The sequence below is a fragment of the Orcinus orca genome, chromosome 8 (assembly GCF_937001465.1).
Source record: "Orcinus orca chromosome 8, mOrcOrc1.1, whole genome shotgun sequence".
Classification (NCBI taxonomy): Eukaryota; Metazoa; Chordata; class Mammalia; order Artiodactyla; family Delphinidae; genus Orcinus; species Orcinus orca.
The window spans coordinates 80,443,919-80,466,588 of NC_064566.1; the positions used below are offsets into that span (position 1 = coordinate 80,443,919).

General features: G+C 37.2%; 1 protein-coding gene across 2 annotated transcripts in view; it reads right to left on the reverse strand.

Moving 5' to 3' along the window:
* Positions 1–22,670, reverse strand: part of PDGFD (platelet derived growth factor D) — a 239,603-nt gene that overhangs the window by 72,255 nt on the left and 144,678 nt on the right. The window contains exons 2-3 of one of the 2 annotated variants that reach the window (XM_004282187.3): positions 3,393–3,579; positions 115–295 (exon numbers count right to left, since the gene is read on the reverse strand). In XM_004282187.3, coding sequence (XP_004282235.1) covers positions 115–295; positions 3,393–3,579 — 368 coding nt within the window. Of the gene's footprint in view, positions 1–114; positions 296–3,392; positions 3,598–22,670 lie in introns of both variants that reach the window. The other variant, XM_004282186.3, reaches the window with a different exon arrangement.

Consider the following 22,670-nt stretch of genomic DNA (forward strand, 5'->3'; position numbering starts at 1 on the left):
ACAATTAACACAGTTCATTCACTTTCACACCATTGAATTTAATCACAGAAAACGATCTCTATACTTCACGTAACCAGTGTCTGCTTTTAATCATAGGGTGGTTAAGCTACTTACCACAACAGAATAATAAATCTTGAATCCAGGTTTAGCCACAAAGTAGTCATCAGACTTGAATGTTATTTTAATCTGGTTTGTTCTTGATGTTATCCTTGGAGGAACTTCTTTGTGTCCACACCATCGTCCTCTAATAACGGTGCTGGTTTCAGATATATCTTCAACTTCCACAAAATCATACCTAGTACCAATTTGACATAAATTTTGATTAAAGAAGACTTTGAAATTCATACTTTCACTGAGAAATTGAAACTAACATATATGATTTCTCGTGACCTATCATCTGAAATGAAAATTATAACCTACAGATATTTTAGAAGGAAAACTAGTTTTTGGATTAGGTTTCTCAAATTCAAACTTCAACAATCTATTCTGAGGAAACACCCTTACACACTTTTAGCCATAACTCTTCCTAAATCGTCAAAAATCAAAATGGGCTACTTTCTGAGCATCTGCCTCATAAGGTTTTCCTGGAAAAACTAACAAGTATAATCTATTGTCATATTTTAGGAGATGTAGCTCTAATTATATACCCAAATATTTACTATATCAAGTTTTTAAACAAATTCCCACTTTGAATTAATTTACCACATCCAGTGTTTCCTTAAGAAAGGAAATGATCTATACCTATACAGCACATAAAATCAGCACTCTCATTGTAGAAAATAAATGGTAAAATAAAAGACTATTTTCTCTTTTTTGAAATTGTCTTTTGGAAGGATATCATAAACTATGACATTTATCATAATGGAAACACATGACTTTGAGGAAGGATGTGCAGTAGCCAATATTGGAAATATCTGGGCTATGTGCAAATGAGGGTAAGACCATGGGTTCACCACTGGCACCAGTCAGAGAAACACAGAATCCCAGGATTGAAGAAGACAGGAGAGGCATTTTAGATATTCCACAGAGTCGTTTGATCCTCAGAATCCCTCCACAGCGTCTCACTTTTTCATCACATAATAGGAAAACTTCAGTGACCAAGCTGACATCTTCTAGGGATCATTTATTCTATTTTCAGACACCCAAGATCTTAAAACATTCTGCTTGAGAGCTGAACTCTCTGCCTTTCAGTTCTGGGCATCAGTATCTCACTCCTCCAATCTACCTCTCCTCAAATGACTTCAGATGCTAAAGTAACAATGCAAACAAGCACTCAGGGTGAGCATTCAAGGTGAACAGTGGGCAGAGGTCTCATATCCATTTTATATTTTCCTGTCACGACTGCCAAAAGGAATCAGCATGAGAACCAACACGTCTGAATATGAAGAAAATTCAATACAACTTTACTGGTCTTACCCACGCATCTCAGAGCTCTCATTGGATCAGGCAGGGTGATCTAAGGAGGCGGCGAGCATAATAAAATGGTTACTAAATTTCATTGACAGTGATTTGTGAGGCCTTTATGTCCTTTGCCTCAGTTTCCTAATGAGCAAAATAAGAAGGTTTATGTAATTTTACCAGCTGAATATCTCTTGGGTGCTACGTAAATTAACTACTTAATATACGGTGTTGAAAAGTGAAAAGCACTAAGAAAGAATCGCTATTAAAGCAATAAAATATTACAGTGTAAACATCAAGGAGGTTTGGAACAAATGGGAGGAAATCAATTGCATTTCATTTTATATACAATATATGTGAATCATATTTATTGCACAAAGCAAGAATATACTTGAAACTTTGTTAATAATGGAAGAGGTCACTTTTGTTTTTTAAAAAAACACGACATCAGCACAATTTTTACTCTGGGTCTGAAGTCAAAAGAGCACCATTTTGGTTCAGGGAGGGTCCTGAGGCAGGTCTCTGATTTGCCTCTTTCCCTGCTTCCTCTCCCCTTTACCTCTTACTTCTCTACCTCCCTCCATAAATTTTTAGGAGCAACTTGATTTGATGAAGGGTCTGGAAAAGAAACCATCCTAACTTCCTCTCCTAGTTTTAAGGTCAGGACACCAAAATGGCTCAGTCACTACCAGATCAAAATCCTGCTCTGCAGTGGAGACCAGTGTCTCTTCAATGACATCACCTTTAATAATCTCTTTTTTTTAATATCTTTATTGGAGTATAATTGCTTTACAATGTTGTGTTAGTTTCCGCTGTACAACAAAGTGAATCAGCTATAAGTATACATATATCCCCATAATAGTAGCTTTTCATTTGTTTCCAAGGTCTTTTTTTTTTTTTTTTTTTTTTTTTGAGCACAGAAAATGAGTTCTCCCTTTCAAGGCTGAAAAGACACAAGGTCTCCTCTAGCTATTCTCTTTGTAAATATTAACTGGCTCTTCCTGCATGTATTCATCTCTGCTTTCTGGCATACATTACCCTCTATGGTCCTAGAAAATAACAGTCACTGCTGTTATTCTTGAAAAAACAGCAACATAATAAGAGCTGTCAGCATAATAGACATGCAATAAAGGACAGCCAAATTTGAAGTACCTGATTTTTATTATTCAAAGTAAAATAAACCTGCTGAAAGAATTTAGCAGTTGAGTAGTAGTTCATTGGCAATGCAGAAAAAGTTCGTGCAGTAAAGTACAGAAAGGAAAAAGAAAATCCTCTGCATCTTACATATGCTAATTAAGTGAATAAGATGCTGTGAGCTGACAATTCAGAGAACAACAGCCAGGGCTTTCTCTGATAAACATGTTAAGAAGGGAGAAGATTATCAGGGGCAGCTTTCATCTTCTGCTGACCCAGAAACAACAGGAAGAAACAGATCTCTGAGGAGCACACTGATCCTAGGAGGTGGCCTTCTCTTCCTTGTTACACATATCTGAGGGCTTAAAATTACGATTTCAGGTAAGGACCTGACAGGGTCCTTGCCATCATCATCTCCCAGTGCTGGGTCAGTTCCTGGAGCCCAGCAGGGGAATACACTCCTTAAGCCCTGGCAGGCTTGCACCAGAGCCCTGTGACATGGCGCAGGTGAGCCAGGATATTGGATGCATCTACCTGCTCACAAAGTGGGTTGTTCTAGGCCTGGCCAAGATAGGAGCCCCCAGATTCCCCCCTTCTCTGGGAGTCACACAGCCTGGCTCTGACAATTGCAGGAGTGAGTTTCTGTGAGTCATGCCAGGTTACCAGGCTTTCTGCAGAGGCAGTCTGAGCTCCAATTTATTTTGTCCATTAGGACTGACATAAAGGCTTTTTGAAAAAGAAGTCGAGTATCTTGGATAGGTCTGGAGGGCCCAGAAGAGAAGTCTGATGTGATGTTTTAAATCTGTCTTTTTGTTCTACTTTGAAATTTTACCCTAAAATGGATTTTATTTCCCACTTACCTACAGATATCATTTTCCGCTTCCTCTAATCCAAACTGATTGTCAAAGGCTAGCTGTATCCTTGTTTTCTCCTGGGAATGGAGCCGCCAGGTCAGAAGCAGGTTCCTGGGGTAGCTGTTTGGGAAGCGGGGACTCTGCACATGGCCGTGTCCTGTCACCTGGATGGTTTCATCTCTTCGGTACAAGTCTGTGAGGTGATTGCTCTCTGTTAGTAGTCACAACTTGTAGAAATTAGTATGTTGCTCCAATTACAGGAAAGCAAAAAAAGAACAGTTTAAAACACATCACATTTCAAAGCACTTCTTGATTTTGTTTAAAAACATAAGGCCAAATGGCAGCCTTGTGGTTAAACAAACAACATCCATATTTTTTCTGTTATCCCCTACCTCCCCAAATTCTTCATAAATCTAGACTGGATGCCTAATATTTTGTACTTTGGGAGCTCTCTTAACATCATTTTTTTTTTTTTTTTTTTTTTTTTTTTTTGCGGTACACCGCCTCTCACTGCTGTGGCCTCTCCCGTTGCGGAGCACAGGCTCCGGACGCGCAGGCTCAGCGGCCATGTGGGATCTTCCCGGACCGGGGCACGAACCCGCGTCCCCTGCATCGGCAGGCGGACTCTCAATCACTGCGCCACCAGGGAAGCCCTTAACATCATTTTTGACAAGCAAAATTAATGATTATCTCAGAACTCAGGCTCATTACAATTGGAATTAAAATTGAGCAAATAATTTCAAATAGTTCATCCTTCCTCTTTTCCATGTAATACAGCTGACCCTTGAGCAACACGGGTTTGAACTGTCTGGGTCCGTGGATTTTTTTCAATAAATACATATATGTACTGTAAACGTATTTTCTCTTCCTTATGATTTTCTTAACAACATTTTCTTTTTTCTAGTTCACTTTATTGTAGAATACAGTATATAATACATATGACATACAAAATATGTGTTAATCAACTATTTAACAGTAAGTCTTCTGGTCAACAGTAAACTATTAGTAGTTAAGTTTTGGGAAAGTCAAAAGTTATATGTGGATTTTTGACTGTGTGGGGTATTCGCACCCCTAAACCTCACTTTGTTCAAGGGTCAACTGTACAAATATTTTTTTTTTCATTGACAATGTAACAGTATATCTTCAATGATTAGCCCAGGAGATAATAAATATTGTTGAATGAATGAACAACTGGGTGAAAAACAAATTAAAAGAATCTAATGATGTTTAATGACCACTTATTTTATAATCAAATGACATTTTCCAGTTGTTTCTCCATCATAAAAATCATAATTTTTTGGCCCTCGTTTTTGGTGACTTAAAATAGTTCCAATTCTAATTCTATTTTCCATATGCTGTATAATAAAGAACTTGTCTGATCTTTGTCCTGGGTTCCTAAAAGGGAACTTCTAAACCCTTAAAATTTCCCAAGTGATGCAAGTGTCTTTGTTATTCATGGTAGGCCCCTGGGGCCATACCTGATTTTATGCTAATGAGGTGATTCTCTGTGGGCCCTTAAATAGTTTCAGGAATGGGGACTGGCTATAATAGAAAGACCAATCATGTGGCTTTGAGCTCTGATATCAGCCTGACTTCCCAACCTCCCTGGAGGTAAGAGGCCTTGGAGCCCTAGCCTGTTGCCATCAATTCAATCAATCACGTCGACAGAATGAAACTCTTATAAAAACTCTTGTCACTGAGTCTTGGGTAAGCTTCCTGGTCCGTGAAACACACTGATGTGCTAGGAGGGAGACATGTCCTCACTCTACAAGTGTCCTTATTTGGCTGGTCCTGATTTGTACCCTTTATAGTAAAACTGTAATTGTAACTATAGTGCTTTCTTGAGTTCTATAAGTTGTCCTAGCAAATTATCAAACTCGAGGGGCTTATAGGCAACCCTGAATTTATAGCCAGTTGGTAAAGAGTATGGGTAACCTGGGTACCTCACAATTTTCAGCGGGTGACTGAAATACAGTCTTGTAGGGACTAGGCTTTTAAGCTATGAAATCTGACCTAACTCTAGGTAGTTTGCTTCAGAATTGCACCATACAGTGGACCCATTTTTCCTATCTCCCAATGTCCAGAGTTCTTTGCACTTGAGATTTTGGCTTTTTAGGCCCCTCTGTAAGCAGAACTCCAGCCACAGTCTATTTATGTCCTCCTGCAGAGAGTTTACTCCGAAGCCTATAATTCAAGGAGGTTAGTCAGGGAGGCCTAAATTGCTGGTGGAAACCACTGAAAGGTTGGGTTGCGGAGGGTGGTTGTTAAAGCTTCCAAAATAAGAGGAGAGTGAACAAGGAATCAGAATGTGAAATGCAAAGGCTTCTCTCCCTTTTACAAATGTTCTGGTATGTATGAGAATGTCAACGTTTTTTTTTTTTTTGGCTAATTCAGTGTTTAATGTGTTGTGCTTGCCCAGCTAGCCTTTGTGTGGGAGACAGTCTTAGGAAGAGCAAAGGTGGCTGGAGGAGCTGATGTCCCCACTCCCTGCATCTCGACTAGGAGATCAGAGCACTGGCTCTGCAGTCATGTCACGGTGCTCTGGTCCCAGAGCTAATGCTCTTAACTTCTGTGTAAGAGAAGGTATTTTTCCTTCTTAGTCTGAAATTTGCTAGAGGCAATTTGAGATTCTTTGCTATCTGTAATCCACTTTGACTTCTGAATCACATTGTTTATATATAATTTATAACTTCATGCCAAATTCAGGACTATTCTTAGCAGAAGAGTTGTAATGAATTATAGATACAGAGAGCAAACTATCAGGTTAAACCTGAGATAGTTACCAAGTGTTATATACAAAGTCACATTCCTGAATGAAGGCATTTACTTTGGTGTTCCAATAGTAACTGACATTTATGGAGCAATAACTGTGTGCCAGGCATTCCAATAAGTTGTTTAAATTATTTCATTTAATCTTCACAACAACTCTATGCAATTAGTAATATCTCCACTTCACAAAGGAGGCTCAGAGAGTTTAAGAAACTTATGACCTCAGGGCACAAAGCAGGTGGTGAAATCAGTATCTGACCCTAGACAGTCTATCTTCAGCACACACACTCTTAACCAGAACACTGTACTAGTTGTTCAACTATAAAAATATGAAGTATGTCATTTTTCATAGAGAGGGAATAATTTTGATTTATGTTTAAATGGCAAGAATATAAGTTCTTATTTTATATTTTAATACAGAAGGAGGTTCACATCCTCATAACTTTGAGTTATGCATTGGATGTTTTTTAAAAAGCGAATTAAAATGAAAGGAAAAAAGCCAAAATGTTTTGTCTATTCTGTCCCTAAACCTTTAAGCAAACTCAGCTCGCCCAACCAAGTATCCCGGGAGCTCATGGAGTCACTGCAGGCACTATTACTTACTCTGGGATTCATCTAGAACAACTGTTGTTCTCAAAGTGTGGTCCCCAGACCAGCTTCATCACCTGGGAGCTTGTTAGAAATGTAAATTATCAGGACCCATCCCAGACCTACTGAAGCAGAAATGCTGGAGGTGGAGCCCAGCACTACTGTTTTAACAAGCCCTCCAGGTGATTCTGATGCTCCCAAAGGTATGAGAACCACTGACCACCTCATACCTTCTACTCTTCTGCTTCTTATTCTTGATTTCCCTGGCTCCTTCACTGCCTTGCTTTGACTCCATACCTCACATCTGATTTTTCTTCTTACCTCCCTGACTGATGATCTATCTTGGATTCACTTTCCTGTCTTTGACCTTGAAACCTTCTCTGGGGCATCATTTTTGATACACAGTGACCTAGGGTAAGAGCTATGTACCTTACTGTCTTTGACCCCTTATCTAACTTCCCCCATTTCATGGATCATTCCTGGCCCTAATAGATGCGTTTGGTAATCATCGTCACAAATTATGTGCAAGGAGAAACGAAATCACAAATAATGGTAGTACTTTTATTTCTTCTTCTCAGATCGTAATATTATCTATGACAACATAAGATCCAAAGGCTAAATGCTGAGTTATTAGAAGTAAGGGTTAAAATATTTCATCAATGATTCCATAGGAACAAATAATGATATCTCTGCAGACTGTGCCACCTCACACAAATTCAGTGGAACGTACAGAAATACTCATTTGTCCCACTGTCTCCATAAGACATCCAGGAGCCAGCAGCATGACTGATAGTCACAAACCCAATGTACTGCAGCTAAAAGCCAAAAGCAAAGAATGGTCATTGTGTCAGGAAATGCCTAACTTGCAAAGGGATTTATTATAACATTTCATTTGTAAAATGGCTGTTTCATGATTACACCATACCTCATAGGAACAATGTTTGCCCAGAATGTAGTTTGAGTGTTATATAAACCAAACAGTACCACTTCTGCTGCTAAACAACCACAATATGACCACTTAATTTTTGTGGGGTGCAATATAGTTTACAAGCATCCAATTTTGTAAGTCTATCGTAAATATAAGCTGACAAAAAGTAAATATCATTGCAGTAATTATCATTGCTTTCATTCTGCTTTTTTCTTGTAAATTTAATTTTTTTATATTACTTTAACAGGTAATGAAACCAACACACAGAAGTTAAAGTGATTTGCTGTAAGTCAAAAGAATGGAAGGGTGGTATATGGAAGAGTGGAGTCTTGAATTCAGCTCCATCATGTTCTAGTTCTGGTGACTTTCCCCACTACAACAAAGAACAGCATCAGACACACCATGTCATCTTTCTGGCTTCTATTTCCTAAGCTAATAGTTTAGGGGGCTGGGCTAACATGACACTTAAGATTTTTTTCAGGTCTAAATGACATGACAACTCAACAATTTTCTTTCAAGAAGACAGAACTGCCAGTGGTTTGACTGTGACTAACAGACATGAGTGAGGCAATGATGAGACAAGGGAACCTGAAATCCAAAATCTTCAGCGGGCTAAACAGACACTTTTCCCATCTAACAATGGTAGTATATATAGTTGTATGCTGTCATTGCTGTCATCTAAAATAAGAGTACAAATGGATATTTCTTTTTTTAAAATTTTGTTTAAATTTATGTATTTTTTGGCTGCATTGGGTCTTCGTTGCTGCGTGCGGGCTTTCTCTAGTTGCAGCGAACAGGGGCTCTCTTCGTTGTGGTGCACGAGTTTCTCACTGCGGTGGCTTCTCTTGTTGCGGAGCACTGGCTCTAGGCACGCAGGCTTCAGTAGTTGTGGCATGCGGGCTCAGTAGTTATGGCTCACGGGCTCTAGAGCACAGGCTCAGTAGTTGCGGCACAAGGGCTTAATTGCTCCGTGGCATGTGGGATCTTCCCGGGCCAGGGCTCAAACCCGTGTCCCCTGCATTGGCAGGCAGATTCTTAACCACTGCGCCACCAGGGAAGTCCCACAAATGGATATTTCAACAAGTTGTTCAAACATATATATGAAAAACTTTCTTATCAACTAGAAAAGTGCCCCTGGCATGTAACTGGCCACTTAGCCTATCAATTTGTGAACACATTGTGGAGGAATGTACATAAATCCTTTAGTGTAGACACAACGTATTCTATGTTTTGCTTTTTTTAAAATTTAAGCAGAGGCTTCTCTCTGAGACTGGTTAGGTATAAGGATTAAAAAAAAGATACTAAAAGATGCTTTATAATCTCTTTGAAATTTTCATAGGAAAGTAAAAAAAAATACATGCAGAATATTACATGTCTTGAGGGAAAGGACTATGTCTTGTTTACCAACGTAACCCCAGAGCCTCACCAGTCTGGGCATATGGAGACTTTCAAACTAGATCTGTTAAATACATACGTAGATGAATCGTTACTGCAAATAATGCATATGCAGAGTTCTTAAACACTGAAAGGCATTTAAAAGGCAGCTTTATCAGAAATAAAGTTGAAAAATACCCAAATATTTTATTTCTAAGAAATTTAATTTTGATGTAGCTGGTGTGCCTGACGTTTGTGGGAACGCATCTAGCATGAACATTAAAGGACTATTTTGGAAAGAGTTCCATTGAAATGATCCTGCTTGCCATCTGGCTCAGACATCAATTATAAAATAACTGCCTCTTTTTCTGCACTGTTTCCATCAAAACCTATACTACCAGGCTCACCAGAGTCAATCCACACCACCCTTTAAAAAGCTGTGACCAAGAAAGAAGAGAAGAACAATGCTGGCCTAAAGCAGGAGAGTTTGTTGCTATAGCTGGCATCTACTCTCAGATCTATCCAGCAATATATGAAATCAGGTGACTGACTAGATCCCCCAGGTTCTCATCCTATGCAACCATCTAATTTAGAATAGCAAGCTCAGCAAGACTAATCAAGATTCAGGCCTGTGACTGCCTAATGCACTATTATTATTATTACTAAACTACCTCTAATAATCTTTGCACTCTCCCTCAACTAATGACATCTTATACAAAAGTATCCTAGAACGCAAAATAGTACCTTCATTGACGAGACATCACGCAGTGTATTGTTGAAGAGGGAAAAAGAAACAAGGGAGAGATGGAGAACATAAAGGAGAGTAGGGCAGGAGTCCCTAATTTTAAAATGAATAAGTCAATTTGTAGAACAGACCCTAAAATATACAATTAGGTTTAAACTGAATTTAATTAGATAATTTTGCATAAATTATCTCCTAACTTAAAAAGCACAGGGCTGGAGTCTCACCCTGTGAACTGCTAAAGGTGAAAATTAGATTTTGTTAACAATGTTAAGTTTAAAAATCAGCATGAAAGGCATTTTCAACATTTTTTTCCTCAGTGTTTCCTGAGGACTGAAGCTTGCAATCAATGAACTAAATTTCTCCTGGGACTGCCAGCGGGCCAGTTTTCATTAAGGAATTTTTGGTTAACACCTGGCCCATGGTCTGGCAAGAACCAATCTTCCAAAAGCCTATAACAGCTCTCTAAAAACAACCATTCCCTGTGCTCACTCTGCTTTTAAGCAACTCAAGAGCAAAGCTGACATTTATTTAGAATTCTAATATTTAGAATTCTCTAGCAGAGATTTTTCTAAGAACTCAGTAGTAATACAAAACCTTTCTGTTTATAAAGGTTTGAGAAGGACGGAGTTGGTTGTTTGCCAGTTACATACCTTTTTATTTTTAATTATAATTCCCTTTTGCACAAACCAAAGTGTTAATGTTTTATAAACAAACTTCCTCAGAGTAACAATTTGGAGATGATATTTTTGGAGAGTAATCAATTGATAAATCTCTGAGCTCAAAATTATTCTTCTTTAAAAAGCTGAGTCCATCAAAAGAGTATCGTAAAGTCCTTTTGAACATTTTCCAGTAACAGTCACCAGGAATGTAGTAATGCCCAAAGTACTACATTGATATTTATTATTCCTCACCTCACTAGATCTTTTAAGGAACAAGGATTTGTCTTGTTATTGTACAACAGCGAGCAATTATACTCTTTCCTTCAAGACCACTTGTGTTTTATAGGTAGATTATAGAAGTGATTATACAATTACATTAAAATGGAAATAATTTTTGGTCTAAGGTTTTAGAAAATTAAAATCAGTGAAAATAAAGATTGCCCTAAAATAACTATGCTGTATTTTATCACATTAAGATAATTCAAATTAATTAATTCTCTGATAATTCTCTTCTACTATAGTCTCTTTGTGTTGTGATGTTGTTTACATGTAAAGGATGTGAAAAAAATGAAACAATAACATTTGGAACTGTGGCAGATGGGGAAGGGCAATGTTGAACAGCATGACAGAGAGTATTATAGATTAGGCTGCTGAAGAGCGATATCTTTTCAATCATACCAATTTAACACACCCAGAAAACAAGACAACCCTAATGACAAAAATATCTGCTTTTCCCACTGCCAACATAGCTCAGAGATATAGGAAGGTAACAGGCAAAACAGAAAGAAAAGTCATTACCAGAAAGCAGGAGATTTAGTATTTTTTCTAGAAAACAATATAGGAAAACTAACATTCTTAGAAACACTGTCAGGGAAAGCTATTTAAAGTATGAACTTTGATTATTCTCAAAGAGTGAGAATTCTCTGAAATTATTTTACAGGGTAAGTTTCTGGAAGATGTAATCAGTCCAACAAAGCTGACATGGAATTGAACAGTGTGCAACAGAAGCTGACCCTGAAATACCCTAATGTTTAAAAACTTGATTCGTGTGGCAAAGACAAAACATTTTGTTAATCACATCTGACTAAAGGGCTCATCAACTCCTAAGAGAAAACTAACTGGGAGTTAATATAAGAATCACATGGTTTATTATTTGTGGTATGTATATATATATATATATATATATATATATATAAAATATAATATATATACACACACACACATACATACATACAAATTTATATTTATTATTAAATATAAATTAACATATTTAACATGTATATTAGTTATATCTCATATATACATATAAACAAATTATGTATATCTATAATTGTACTTAAATGTTTATTAACCTATATGGCTTTAGTGCTATTTATAGATTCAGTCATTTTTCATTACCAGATTTCACTGAATTCCAGAACATTTTTTTCACATATTAATATTTCAAAATGGAGAAATACCCTATGATTACTATTGAAAGTGACTGTCCAGCTGTTAGAAAATAGAGCAAATTGGGACACAGCTGTCACAGCTTTTGTGTGTGCAAATCTAGTAATGCTCAGGAGATAACTGTTTATCTGATTTCAACCTCAGATATTTTCACTAGTAGCACCATATGTAGAGATGAATTATAGCTTATATTTGGATATCTTATTGGCATTTAAAATGCCTTTATAAAAGTTGCACTGTGATGCAGCACTAAAATAAAAAATAGTTTTTGTGCATATCAATGAGTAAGAAAAAAGGTGATAAATATAAATACAATAAAAAATGGAGGAATGGTATCTCATCCTCATTCTCTTGTAAAGAATAATCAAGTGCTTTATAGGACCAAAGCTAAGATGCATACAAGTAAATAAAGCTGACTTTTGATTTGTCATTGAGATTCAAGGAAACAAATTCCCTTCCCACCTCAGACAGAAAAAATAAAGGCAGTAGAAATGACTACATATCTCAGAATAGATCAAAGAATTGTCAAAGCTATTAGATATTAATGCAAACAATTCATGTACTGTGATGGTGATAAACATCTATATGTCAAAAGCCAGTGACTTTCCAGATAGTTGTTTAATATGTAACTCACTTCAATCAAAAATGATACAACAATTAATTAAACAGAAAATGCATATGAATGCCCAGTATTCTTCAATGTTCTTTAAAACTCTTTTGGGCCCTAAAAGTGCTAAGCTAAGCACATCAAGATCTCTCTCTCTCTCTCTCTCTCTCTCTCTCTCTCACACACACACACACACACAGAGGTTACAAAAAAGGTCATGTTACCTTGAAACTATGTGTCAATGCTGAAGGCCAAGTAATTTGAAGACTTTTGAGACAATTCAAAAAGCCTTGTACTTGGATTTTCACTGAGATAATAAAAAGTGGCCTTTTACTTTAATGGCTAAATTCATGCTATTATTTTTTTTAAAAAAGAGTTTTCTGTACATTCCATGTGGATCTCTTTTCACCACAAAAGCTATTAGTAAATCAATGTTGGGTTTTATAATGGACAGCATTTTAGAATGAGATGAGACTTTTTGGTTCCTCATCAAATCTCATGCTATCAAGTCTCTTCAATATTGTTACCTGGTCTGGTGAGGCTGCTCCATGGATTCTTCCCTTGAATTACGCACAGTCATAGAGTAGTATTAGTCATGAGAGGTGAAATCATGCTGGCATAAGTCTCAGTGGTTTTAATAATAAAATTTTATTTCCTACTCACACTGCATGTCCACTTTGGGTTGATGGGGCTCTGCCTCCTGTTTTCTCACTCTGGGACCTGAGCTAATGAGGCATCGTTATTGTAAAATTAACAGTCATGGCAGAGGGAAATCAGAAGATGAAGAATTGCCCAACAGTTTTTAAAATACTTCTGTTTATGTTTCACTGGCCAAAGCTAATCACATGGCCAGACCTTTACTTCTAGCAGAGTGGGTAACTGGAAGAAAGGGAGAACTGGAAACTGATGAACAGTGTTGGTGGCCACTGCAGTGGTTTACTTGCTTCCCACATACTGAAGTGATGGCTTGACTCATCTTGTTTTCCAAATGGCAGCGTGATCTATCCATACACTAAATAGCATCTCATTGTTATTTTACTATAAATCATTTCAATTATGGTGGGAGACATGGTCTGGAGAGAAAAATAAGGGCAGAGCATTCATAGATGAAGACTTTATGACTACAGGGGCAGAAAAATTGTGCTGAGGTGCCAGAAAAGATATTTGAGTAAGAGTTCTTGATTTTCTTTAAAACTTGTCTTGTTAGAGATGGCAAATAGTTTACCCAGTAGGTAAACTCAAAGGTAATGGCCTCCTGCAGTACTATTTTTTTTTTTTTTTTTTTTTGCGGTACGCGGGCCTCTCACTGTTTTGGCCTCTCCCGCTGCAGAGCACAGGCTCCGGACGCGCAGGCTCAGCGGCCATGTCTCACGGGCCCAGCCGCTCCACGGCATGTGGGATCCTCCCAGACTGGGGCACGAACCCGTGTCCCCTGCATCGGCAGGTGGACTCTCAACCAGTGCGCCACCAGGGAAGTCCCCTGCAGTACTATCTTAAAAAGGGTTCTGAACTTGTCTCTATATTAAGTGGGGAAAAATGGAAATGATTAACAATGTCTAGTATAGGCCAAGAGACACAGAGGCAGAATGGCATCCCTTGCTTATATCAATGATTTTAACACTGAATCATATTCTATGTCTCTTTGTTACTTTATGTTTAGCTTTCTCTTGCTAGTTCAACAAGATTATAAATTTCTGAATAGTATTATTATTCACAGTGGGTATCTGATAAATACTTGTTGAATGAATATTTGCTTGGAAGTAACAGGAAAATTGCGTAGTTTACATGTTTGGGAGCAAAGAAATCTCTGGGCATATTAAAGTTATGTAGCACATCATTTACATATTCTTCAGAATATTGATGAATGTTAGGTTACAATAATATTCTTCACAAAAGCTAGTATTTACTAAATATGTCCCAGGCATTACAATAAGTGTTTAATGTTTATTAGCCTATTTAAAAGTCAAGGGAACCTTATGCATTAGTCCTCATTATTACCACTTACTCCAAAACAGAAAGTCACTTGCTTATATGTAGCAGAGGTAAATTTTATTGTATTCTTTATTATGACATCATGACTTATTTTAATAGCATCACCTACTCTAAGTAGTAGACAGTCAGATTTCTGTAACCAGTAAAGCGGATCAAGAGGGGAGAACTGAACAAATGAGGTTAATATTCAGTGGATCTTCTTCTCCTTCTCATTTCAATACTTTATACATCCACTTATTCTGGTGCTGGTCACCACCATAGGCAAACTTCTCTCTGGTGCTAGCACCATACACGGTTCCTAACATTTAGCAGATAACTTAAGTGTTTGCCGCAGGACTAAATAAATGAATAAAGAAATTGTATGAGCTGATAGATGATACTTCAGAGGAGATCATTTCCCATCTCAAATAAGATTACCCTTCTTACTCTCTATAACCATAACTGTAAAGCAAAAATTTAACAGCAAGGGGTAGGGGGAATGAGTGAAATACCTGGGGGAGATTAAGAGGTACAAACTTACAGTTACAAAGTAAATGCATCATGAAGCAGAAATGTAGAGCATGGAATATAATCAATAACATTGTAATGACTTTGTATGGTGACTTGACAGACTTAGTACAAAATGATCATGGTGATCACTTCGTAATGTACAGGAATATCAGATCATTATGTTGTGCACCAGGAACTAACATAGTGTTGTAGGTCAATTATACTTCAATTAAAAAAAATAGTAAATAACTATGTTTAACTATGTTAAACAAGATATAATCATATGTTTGGAAAATATATACTGTATATCAGCGGTCCCCAACATTTTTGGCACCAGGGACCGGTTTCAGAGAAGTTTTTTCCACGTACGGGGGGTTGGGTGGTGGTTCAGGCGGTATGTAAGCAATGGTTCAGGCGGTAATGTGAGCGATGGGGAGCAATTTGGGGCGGCAGATGAAGCCTCGCTTGCCTGCCGCTCACCTCTGCTGTGTGGCCCAGTTCCTAACAGCCGGAGGCCAGGATAGAGGTCCGCAGCCTGGGACCTGGGGACCCCTGCTGTATATAAAGGAGTCAGCCTGTCAAATTAGGAACTTGTAAATATTTTAATACATATTATCCTTTAGAGATTATTAAAAATGCTTGCAAAATCTGTGAAGGTGGTCCAAAGGTACAAACTTCCAGTTATAAAATAAGTAAATCCTGAAGATGTAATGTACAGCATGGTGACTAAATTATTAATACTTGTATATTTGAAAGTTGCTAAGAGAGTAAGTATTAAAAGTTCTCCTCACAAGAAGAAAATTTTGTAACTATGTGTGGTGATGGATGATAACGAGACATGGTGGTGACCATTTTGCAATATATACAAATATTGAATTAATATGTTGTAGACCTGAAACTAGTATAATGTTATACATCAATTATTTCTCAATAAAAAAATGCTTGTAATATACCCTTGGCTTACAAAACATATGTCAATATAAGTCAAGCTTGCTTTCTGGTCGGACCACTCCTGTGGTAATCTAAAATTTTTTTTCTTTTTCGGATGAGATAGAAGAAAAGGTGTGGCCTTTAATAAAGTTCAAACCATACTAACATTTAATGAATATTGAGAATGATGGAATTGTGTTTATATAAATTGCTGAAAAGGAATCTATCTGTGAACCCAAATAGGCATCTTCAGAGTCCTACTCTGGTTTATGCTAGAAAACTAGAAGACTATATGGGAAAAAATGACTAATGATATACCAGCATCTGTCTGGCTTCCCTGGGAACCCACATATTAATAATAATCAGATAATCTCTCACATGTCTAGCAGAAAAGAAATCTAATGTTGTTTTCTGGGACAAGACCCAAAGTGGTCCTCCACTCTACAAGCACTGACTGAGATCTTAAAGAATGCCTGATGGGAATCAGGAGCTGCATTTAGACAGTGGAACCCTAAGTATGATGTTTTCACACTAAGATGATTCCACTAGGTAGAACGGGCAACATATAGGTTCTTCTGTTACTACTGTTTTTACAAAGGAAGAGAAAAGATAGAACAGTCTTCTCCCATCAACTTAAGTCCTTCTTGCCAGTCTGTCTGTTGCTCTGAACTGTTATTTTATTCATAAATCATGAATAACTGCTTTTAAATCTTACTAGATTTTATTCTGAAACACACTCAATGTGTGTTTCACAATGCTAACTTTTAAATTGAGCTAGAGTTACTAATCTTCTGTGAGATTGCTACAGATACCATGCTATTAGAAGCCAGCGACTGAAACAAGGTTCTATTTTCTTCTTAGATTGGCAGGATACTGCTTGAAAAAGAAATGCAGATTTTGTTTATTCTCCAGGGGTCTCAGGCGTGAACAAAGCTACATTTTAAGTTAGAAAATACCAATTTCAGAGGCCGGAAGAACTACAGGTCATCTCTTTCAGTATTTCAAGATAAAAAAGAAAGGTAAATACAGCATTGCCTTTGCATCTGGAATATTAAAAAAAAAAAAAAAAGCATTTTAAAGCAACTGTGCATGTAGGAAAATTATCTATTTAACATTTTCCTTAAATAAAATAGTAAATTCGAAAGCATGACTTTCTAACGTCTCTAAATTAGACCTAGGGATATATTTAAAATAAAATAGGGGCTTGGGAAGTGCAAAAACTGAATAAATTAAAAAGTACCAGAGTATTAGTATTCATTAAACCATTAGGATGGCATGTTTCACAAAATTATGATATCATGTGAGAATTTTGCATGGTTGTCCAATTTGGCTATTTCTATTTTCACTTTTGGTTTAAAAAAGGGACTCAAAGACAATCCTTTCATGCATATAAAGAGCTTGCATGGAAAATACACTGAATACCAACTGGTTTTTACTATCCATTTCATATTTGTGCTACAGAGTCCAAAGCCTCGATAGAAACACATTCTCTCTCAATCTATCAACTTCTGAAGATTAGTAAGCTCTGAAGAAATATTTGCTAAATGAATCCTTCTGAGACTCTGCACACAGGGAGAGGTCTTTTACTTTATTTGCACAGCACCATGTGTTTAATCAATCCACTGATCTTATTATAGGCTAATTTAGGCTGCAAGTAACAGATGACCAAACTGAAAAATTATTTAATAAAATGTGTCCTGTCACATAGGCAATGTAGAGTTAGAACATATTCAGGGTTGGTTAATTCAAGGCTTTGCAACGTAGTCATGGGCTTCTACTTTTCTCTGCTGCCATCCTCGGTGTGTTGGCTGTTCTCAAAATGTTCTCCTCCATCTCTCTCCTCCTCACAGGGTAGGATTCAGAGGCCAAAGAAAGGGCTTTTCCCCACATGCGTCTCTTTTTAAGAAAGCAAAAATATTTCTGGAACCCCCATGCCCACCCCAAGCAGGCACTCCCTCTGTCTCACTGGGCATGTTTGCAAGTCTACTCCAGTCCCAATAAGGGGAATGGAGTTACCATGATTGGCTCATACTCATACAACATACTCCCTTGGCTGGGGGCAGCTGAGCCTCCCCTCAAGCCCATGTCCACCCATCATGGTTCTGTGAGTAAGAAAAAAGAGGCAGGAAAGCAGTTGGAGTGGCCACTAATGGCAGTGATTTAAGAACTAGCATGTTTGTGTTTTTATCAAGGAATAAAAGGCCACTTGAAAAATACATTCAACCAATACTTCCTGAGTGCATGCTACTTCAATGTGAACAGGGCACCATAACCACTGTTGGAATGAAAAAATTAATATGACACAGTTCCTGCTCTGAAAACTGTGTTTATAATCTGTTTACTGGAAGAGACGTTAGTAGAAAAATCTTTCCTTCCTCACTGGGCATGGAATGCCACTCAAGAGATATGGGTCATATTAAAGTGAATTCTGTAAGGAAATCTGTGACTTTTTTAGCCCTCAGAAATCTCTCTTGCCTTAAAACAATCTGTTAACATTCCTTGGGTGTTTTTCCTGTCTGTTTTATTATTCATTATATAGAAACAAGTGCTAAGGACATCAGATAGGAAGTAAGATTGACTTCTATCCACTGGAAGCTGAGTCTCGGTCCACGTAGTCAAACGTTAGCCCTCATCTCCTGCTTTCTCCAGTTCAAGTTTCCAGTCTAGCATTCAATATAGCCTTCATCATTGTCCTGTCCAATGCCTCACACCCTCCATTATAAAAAATATAGTTCTTAAAATTAGGAATCTTCATAAACCCCAAATGCTTAAACACAAAAGTATTCAATAAACAGTAAGTGAAGTTTGGAAGTTTTGATTTTTTCTCTCACCTACAGGATTTTTTGTGGGTGCCTTACAAAGACTTATTCAGCTGACATTGCCTACATCTTTATCTTATTACGTATTTCAGGATACTAACTTTTGTGAAGAAGAGCTGAAGTCTTACATAGCTACACCCATGTGAGCCTTACAGAAAGTAAGTGCACAATATTTAATTGTTATGGGTGTTGTAGACAGGATCCCTGGCATCTTCTGATGGGCCATTTTGTACAGGTGCATCTGTCATTTACACCTGTAGAAAGATTTGAAAACTAGTACAGTGACAATTGCTATTCTCACTAGTAATTATGGAACAGAGAGATTTTTAAATTTATAAAAATAAACAGGGTACCTCATGATGATATGGTAAGTGGGAAAGGGGGTAGGGAATCAGAATTTCTTGGATCAGGCATTGTGACAAAAAACTTAGCATGCACTGCTTTCTTGCCTTTGCCTAAAATACTCATTTGTTTCCTGTCCTCCATTTCCCAGAATGAAAGCTTCTGGAAAATAACGACTGGGTCTTGTTCATTTTTACATCAGGACATAATGGGAGCTAATAGGAGGCTTTCAATAAATATTTTTTTAATGAATGAAATTCAGAGTATTCTTAAAGTGAGATATTTATGTGCATTTACATATGAGGAAGCAGTACAGGAGAAGTCAAGCAATCAATCCATTCGTTGACTGAGTAGGTTTCATTTGCAGTTCTGAAACCAGAATTCACAAACCCTGCAGTCAAACTTATGACATGTACTCCTGCTAGACTGCTTTTGTAAACTAAGATGTCTTTTTGGGGTCTGGCCAATGAATGTGAGACCCATTTCTTTGTGAATAGTGATCCAGGAGGTGCCCAGGTGGCCCCCAGTCCTCAGGGGGAACTACATTCAGCCATATTTATAACCCATCATTGGGCCCCCAGCCCTTGAACATCCTGCCTGTTATGGTATGTCCTTTTCTGCCTCTCTTTCATGCCCCAGTGAATAAATTAATCCTTGAGTCTCAAATGCATAACACTGTGCCTGGCACAAGATGAGGCTGAGTAATATCTAGAAATAAATTATTCAATGATAATAAAAGGAAAAATTCCTCCTTACAGTAAATCAAATTCTACCACATTATGACTTATATCCATTTAACCATAAATAATTAACAATATTTAGTCTTTATTATCCTGTGCAAAGTACAATAGTAGATATTATAGGGCACAAACACAAAAGACATAAATCCTAACAAAGCAAGATATATCGATGGAAAATCAAACACATTTAATCCTGAATGCCAACTCCAAAAAATTATGAGATTTTTCCTGGAGTAGTGCATTGAGAAGACTGCAGACATGTTCTAGTGGAAAGACTACCATATATAATTATTAGCACCTACCCTGAGTGTGGAAGGGGGATAAATGGTCATACACACATATTATATTTGCCACCTCTATTGTAAAAGGGCTAAGGTGAATAAGCTTTCTTAAAAATAAGTAAGTTTGAATGGAGTTTTCTGTACTGCTTTCTACCTGTGTGTCTTTGGGAAGATCACCTAATCTCAGTGGCAGTTTCTTCATCTGCAAAACAGTGAGGACATTAACTTGTTCACAGACTCCAAGGACCAAAAACAAACAAATAAGCAAAAAAGACATGTGGAAATGCTTTATAAACTCTAAAGCAGAAATGAGAGAAATGTCGTTTAGCTAAACAGGCACACAGAAAAATAACACAAAGGAGTAAACAATGAATTCTACGCAGCAAACATTTTAGGAGTTCAGAGGATGGTGAGGCTTAGCCCAATGTATTGCTTCAAACAGAAGAAGTAACATATTTAATAGAATATAGAGATGGAGACATACACTTAATATTTTAAATTTGGCTCTCCTTGACACAATTTCTAGAAATGTTAGGCCCCAGAGCTATTTCTTTAATTTTTTTCTAATAAATCTGAGATAACTGTGGCTGTCGACATAATACTGAAAATATAAACCCCATTAAGTGTGACCTGATTTTATCCATTTAATCTCCCAAAGACATTACAAATAATTTATTGATAGCTCCTAAATGAAAATAAAAGATGGAAAAATGTTTCAATCTAATAAGAATGAGATAATAGGTATGACAAAACATAAATATTAATAATAGCTGTAAGTATTTTATTGTATCACAGCTGTATTTTGGTACATACCTTGTACAATGTCAGGGAACACAATAAATGTTTCTAGACTATGTTGGAAAAGGCAATGGAAAACATATTTTTCTATTTAGATCTAGGAAATTGACTATATTTTAAGAGTACTGAGCTTAGGATATAGTCATATTTTATACTCCCTTTTTCTTATGCCTTTACATAACTGCCAGGTTTCACATCCAGCCTAATATTATATTATTCCCTGCATGCATCGGTACTACTAATGGAATAGTTTCAAAAAGATAGGACCATTAATGCCAATATAAAGTTATTGAATTCATTATGTTTTAACTTCGGTTCTGGAGATTGTGTATGATCTATGAACTTGCTAGACAAGTTCTAGGGCAATGCTATTCAAAGTGCTTGTCTGCTGTGTGATGAAGAGCCTGCTGGGTTGAAAATCAACATACTGCTTCCTTTGTCAAAAATTTCTTGCTATAAAAAACAATTTTAGCAAACTAAACAATGCATTCAGGGTCATAGTTAATCTACATTTGGTGCAAGTTCCTTATCTTATTGTGGACTAAAAACAAACGGTTCATGGGAATGGCAGCAGGTCCACGGACCACATTTGGGCTGCACTGGTCTAGGGAAAACTATAAATGGATTGATTCTCTGAAGTCTGACCTACAGAATCACTAGCCTAATTAGGTGGAGTATTCTAGAGCTTCCTCACACAGCATTGTTTTGAGAGAGAAAAGGGTACTGGGGCCAATTCTTAAGTGTATACTATGTTAGATTTCATTACTGTTCCAGTTATTCATCCTTCCATAGTTTCCTCATTCTTTGCCATGTGACTTTCCTGTAGTCCCTCTAGAGTCAACCACTTTATTTTCCTACCCCATTGATACTGCACTTGGGAATATGACTTGATTGAGACAGGAGAATTCATATCTAGCCTAATATTATATTAGGCTATAATATATATAGTACTGGTGTGTCAGTTCTGAGCCTAAGCCTTAGGAGTCATCCTGTGTTTCTATTCAACCATCCTCTGCTTCTGCTATTTCCATAAGAAGCACATGTACTGGGTAGCCTATTAGGCTAACAAGGATGAGAGACACACGGAGCAGATGTGGATCCAACCTGAATGTAGGAGGTAACACCATACAAGCTTAGTCTGCGTATGTCAAACTCCATCTGACCCCAGATAAATGAGTGAGAATAAATAATTTTTGTTTTAGGCCACTGAGCTTTGGGATGGTTGTTACACAGCTAATTCTGCAAATAGCTACTTAATGCATATACAAAAGGAAACTTTTAAGAGTCAAGGTGGAGGGGGGTTGCTGAGATGAATAGTGTTGGAAAGGGTACACTCACACCCTGGCTACAGGCATGGTAGAAAAGGTATTAATAACTATGTTTATGAGTAGCACATTCAGCAGATGTTAAAAACTCCTGATTTCACAAGTTCTGAGTATCCCCATCAGGGCTCTTATACAAGGAAGGACCATTCTTCCTTATTTTCTTCCCAAGTGAATGTAGCAAGGAACAAAAACAGAATGTAATACACAGAAACCAGAAATCTGTTAATGAAAGAAGAATGTTTTGAACTGAGATATAAAAGACTTTAACCATTTACTAGAGAAGAGGAATTTTAATCTAATAATAGACATATATAAAGTTATAGTCTTCAGTTTGCTTTCTTAAAATAGTCATGCTAAACTAGCAGATTCAACTGATTTCCTACTATTCTTTGTATTTTCCTTTCAAGTTCTAACTTAATGGATCCCATGTCCAAAATTCATAGTTGGAC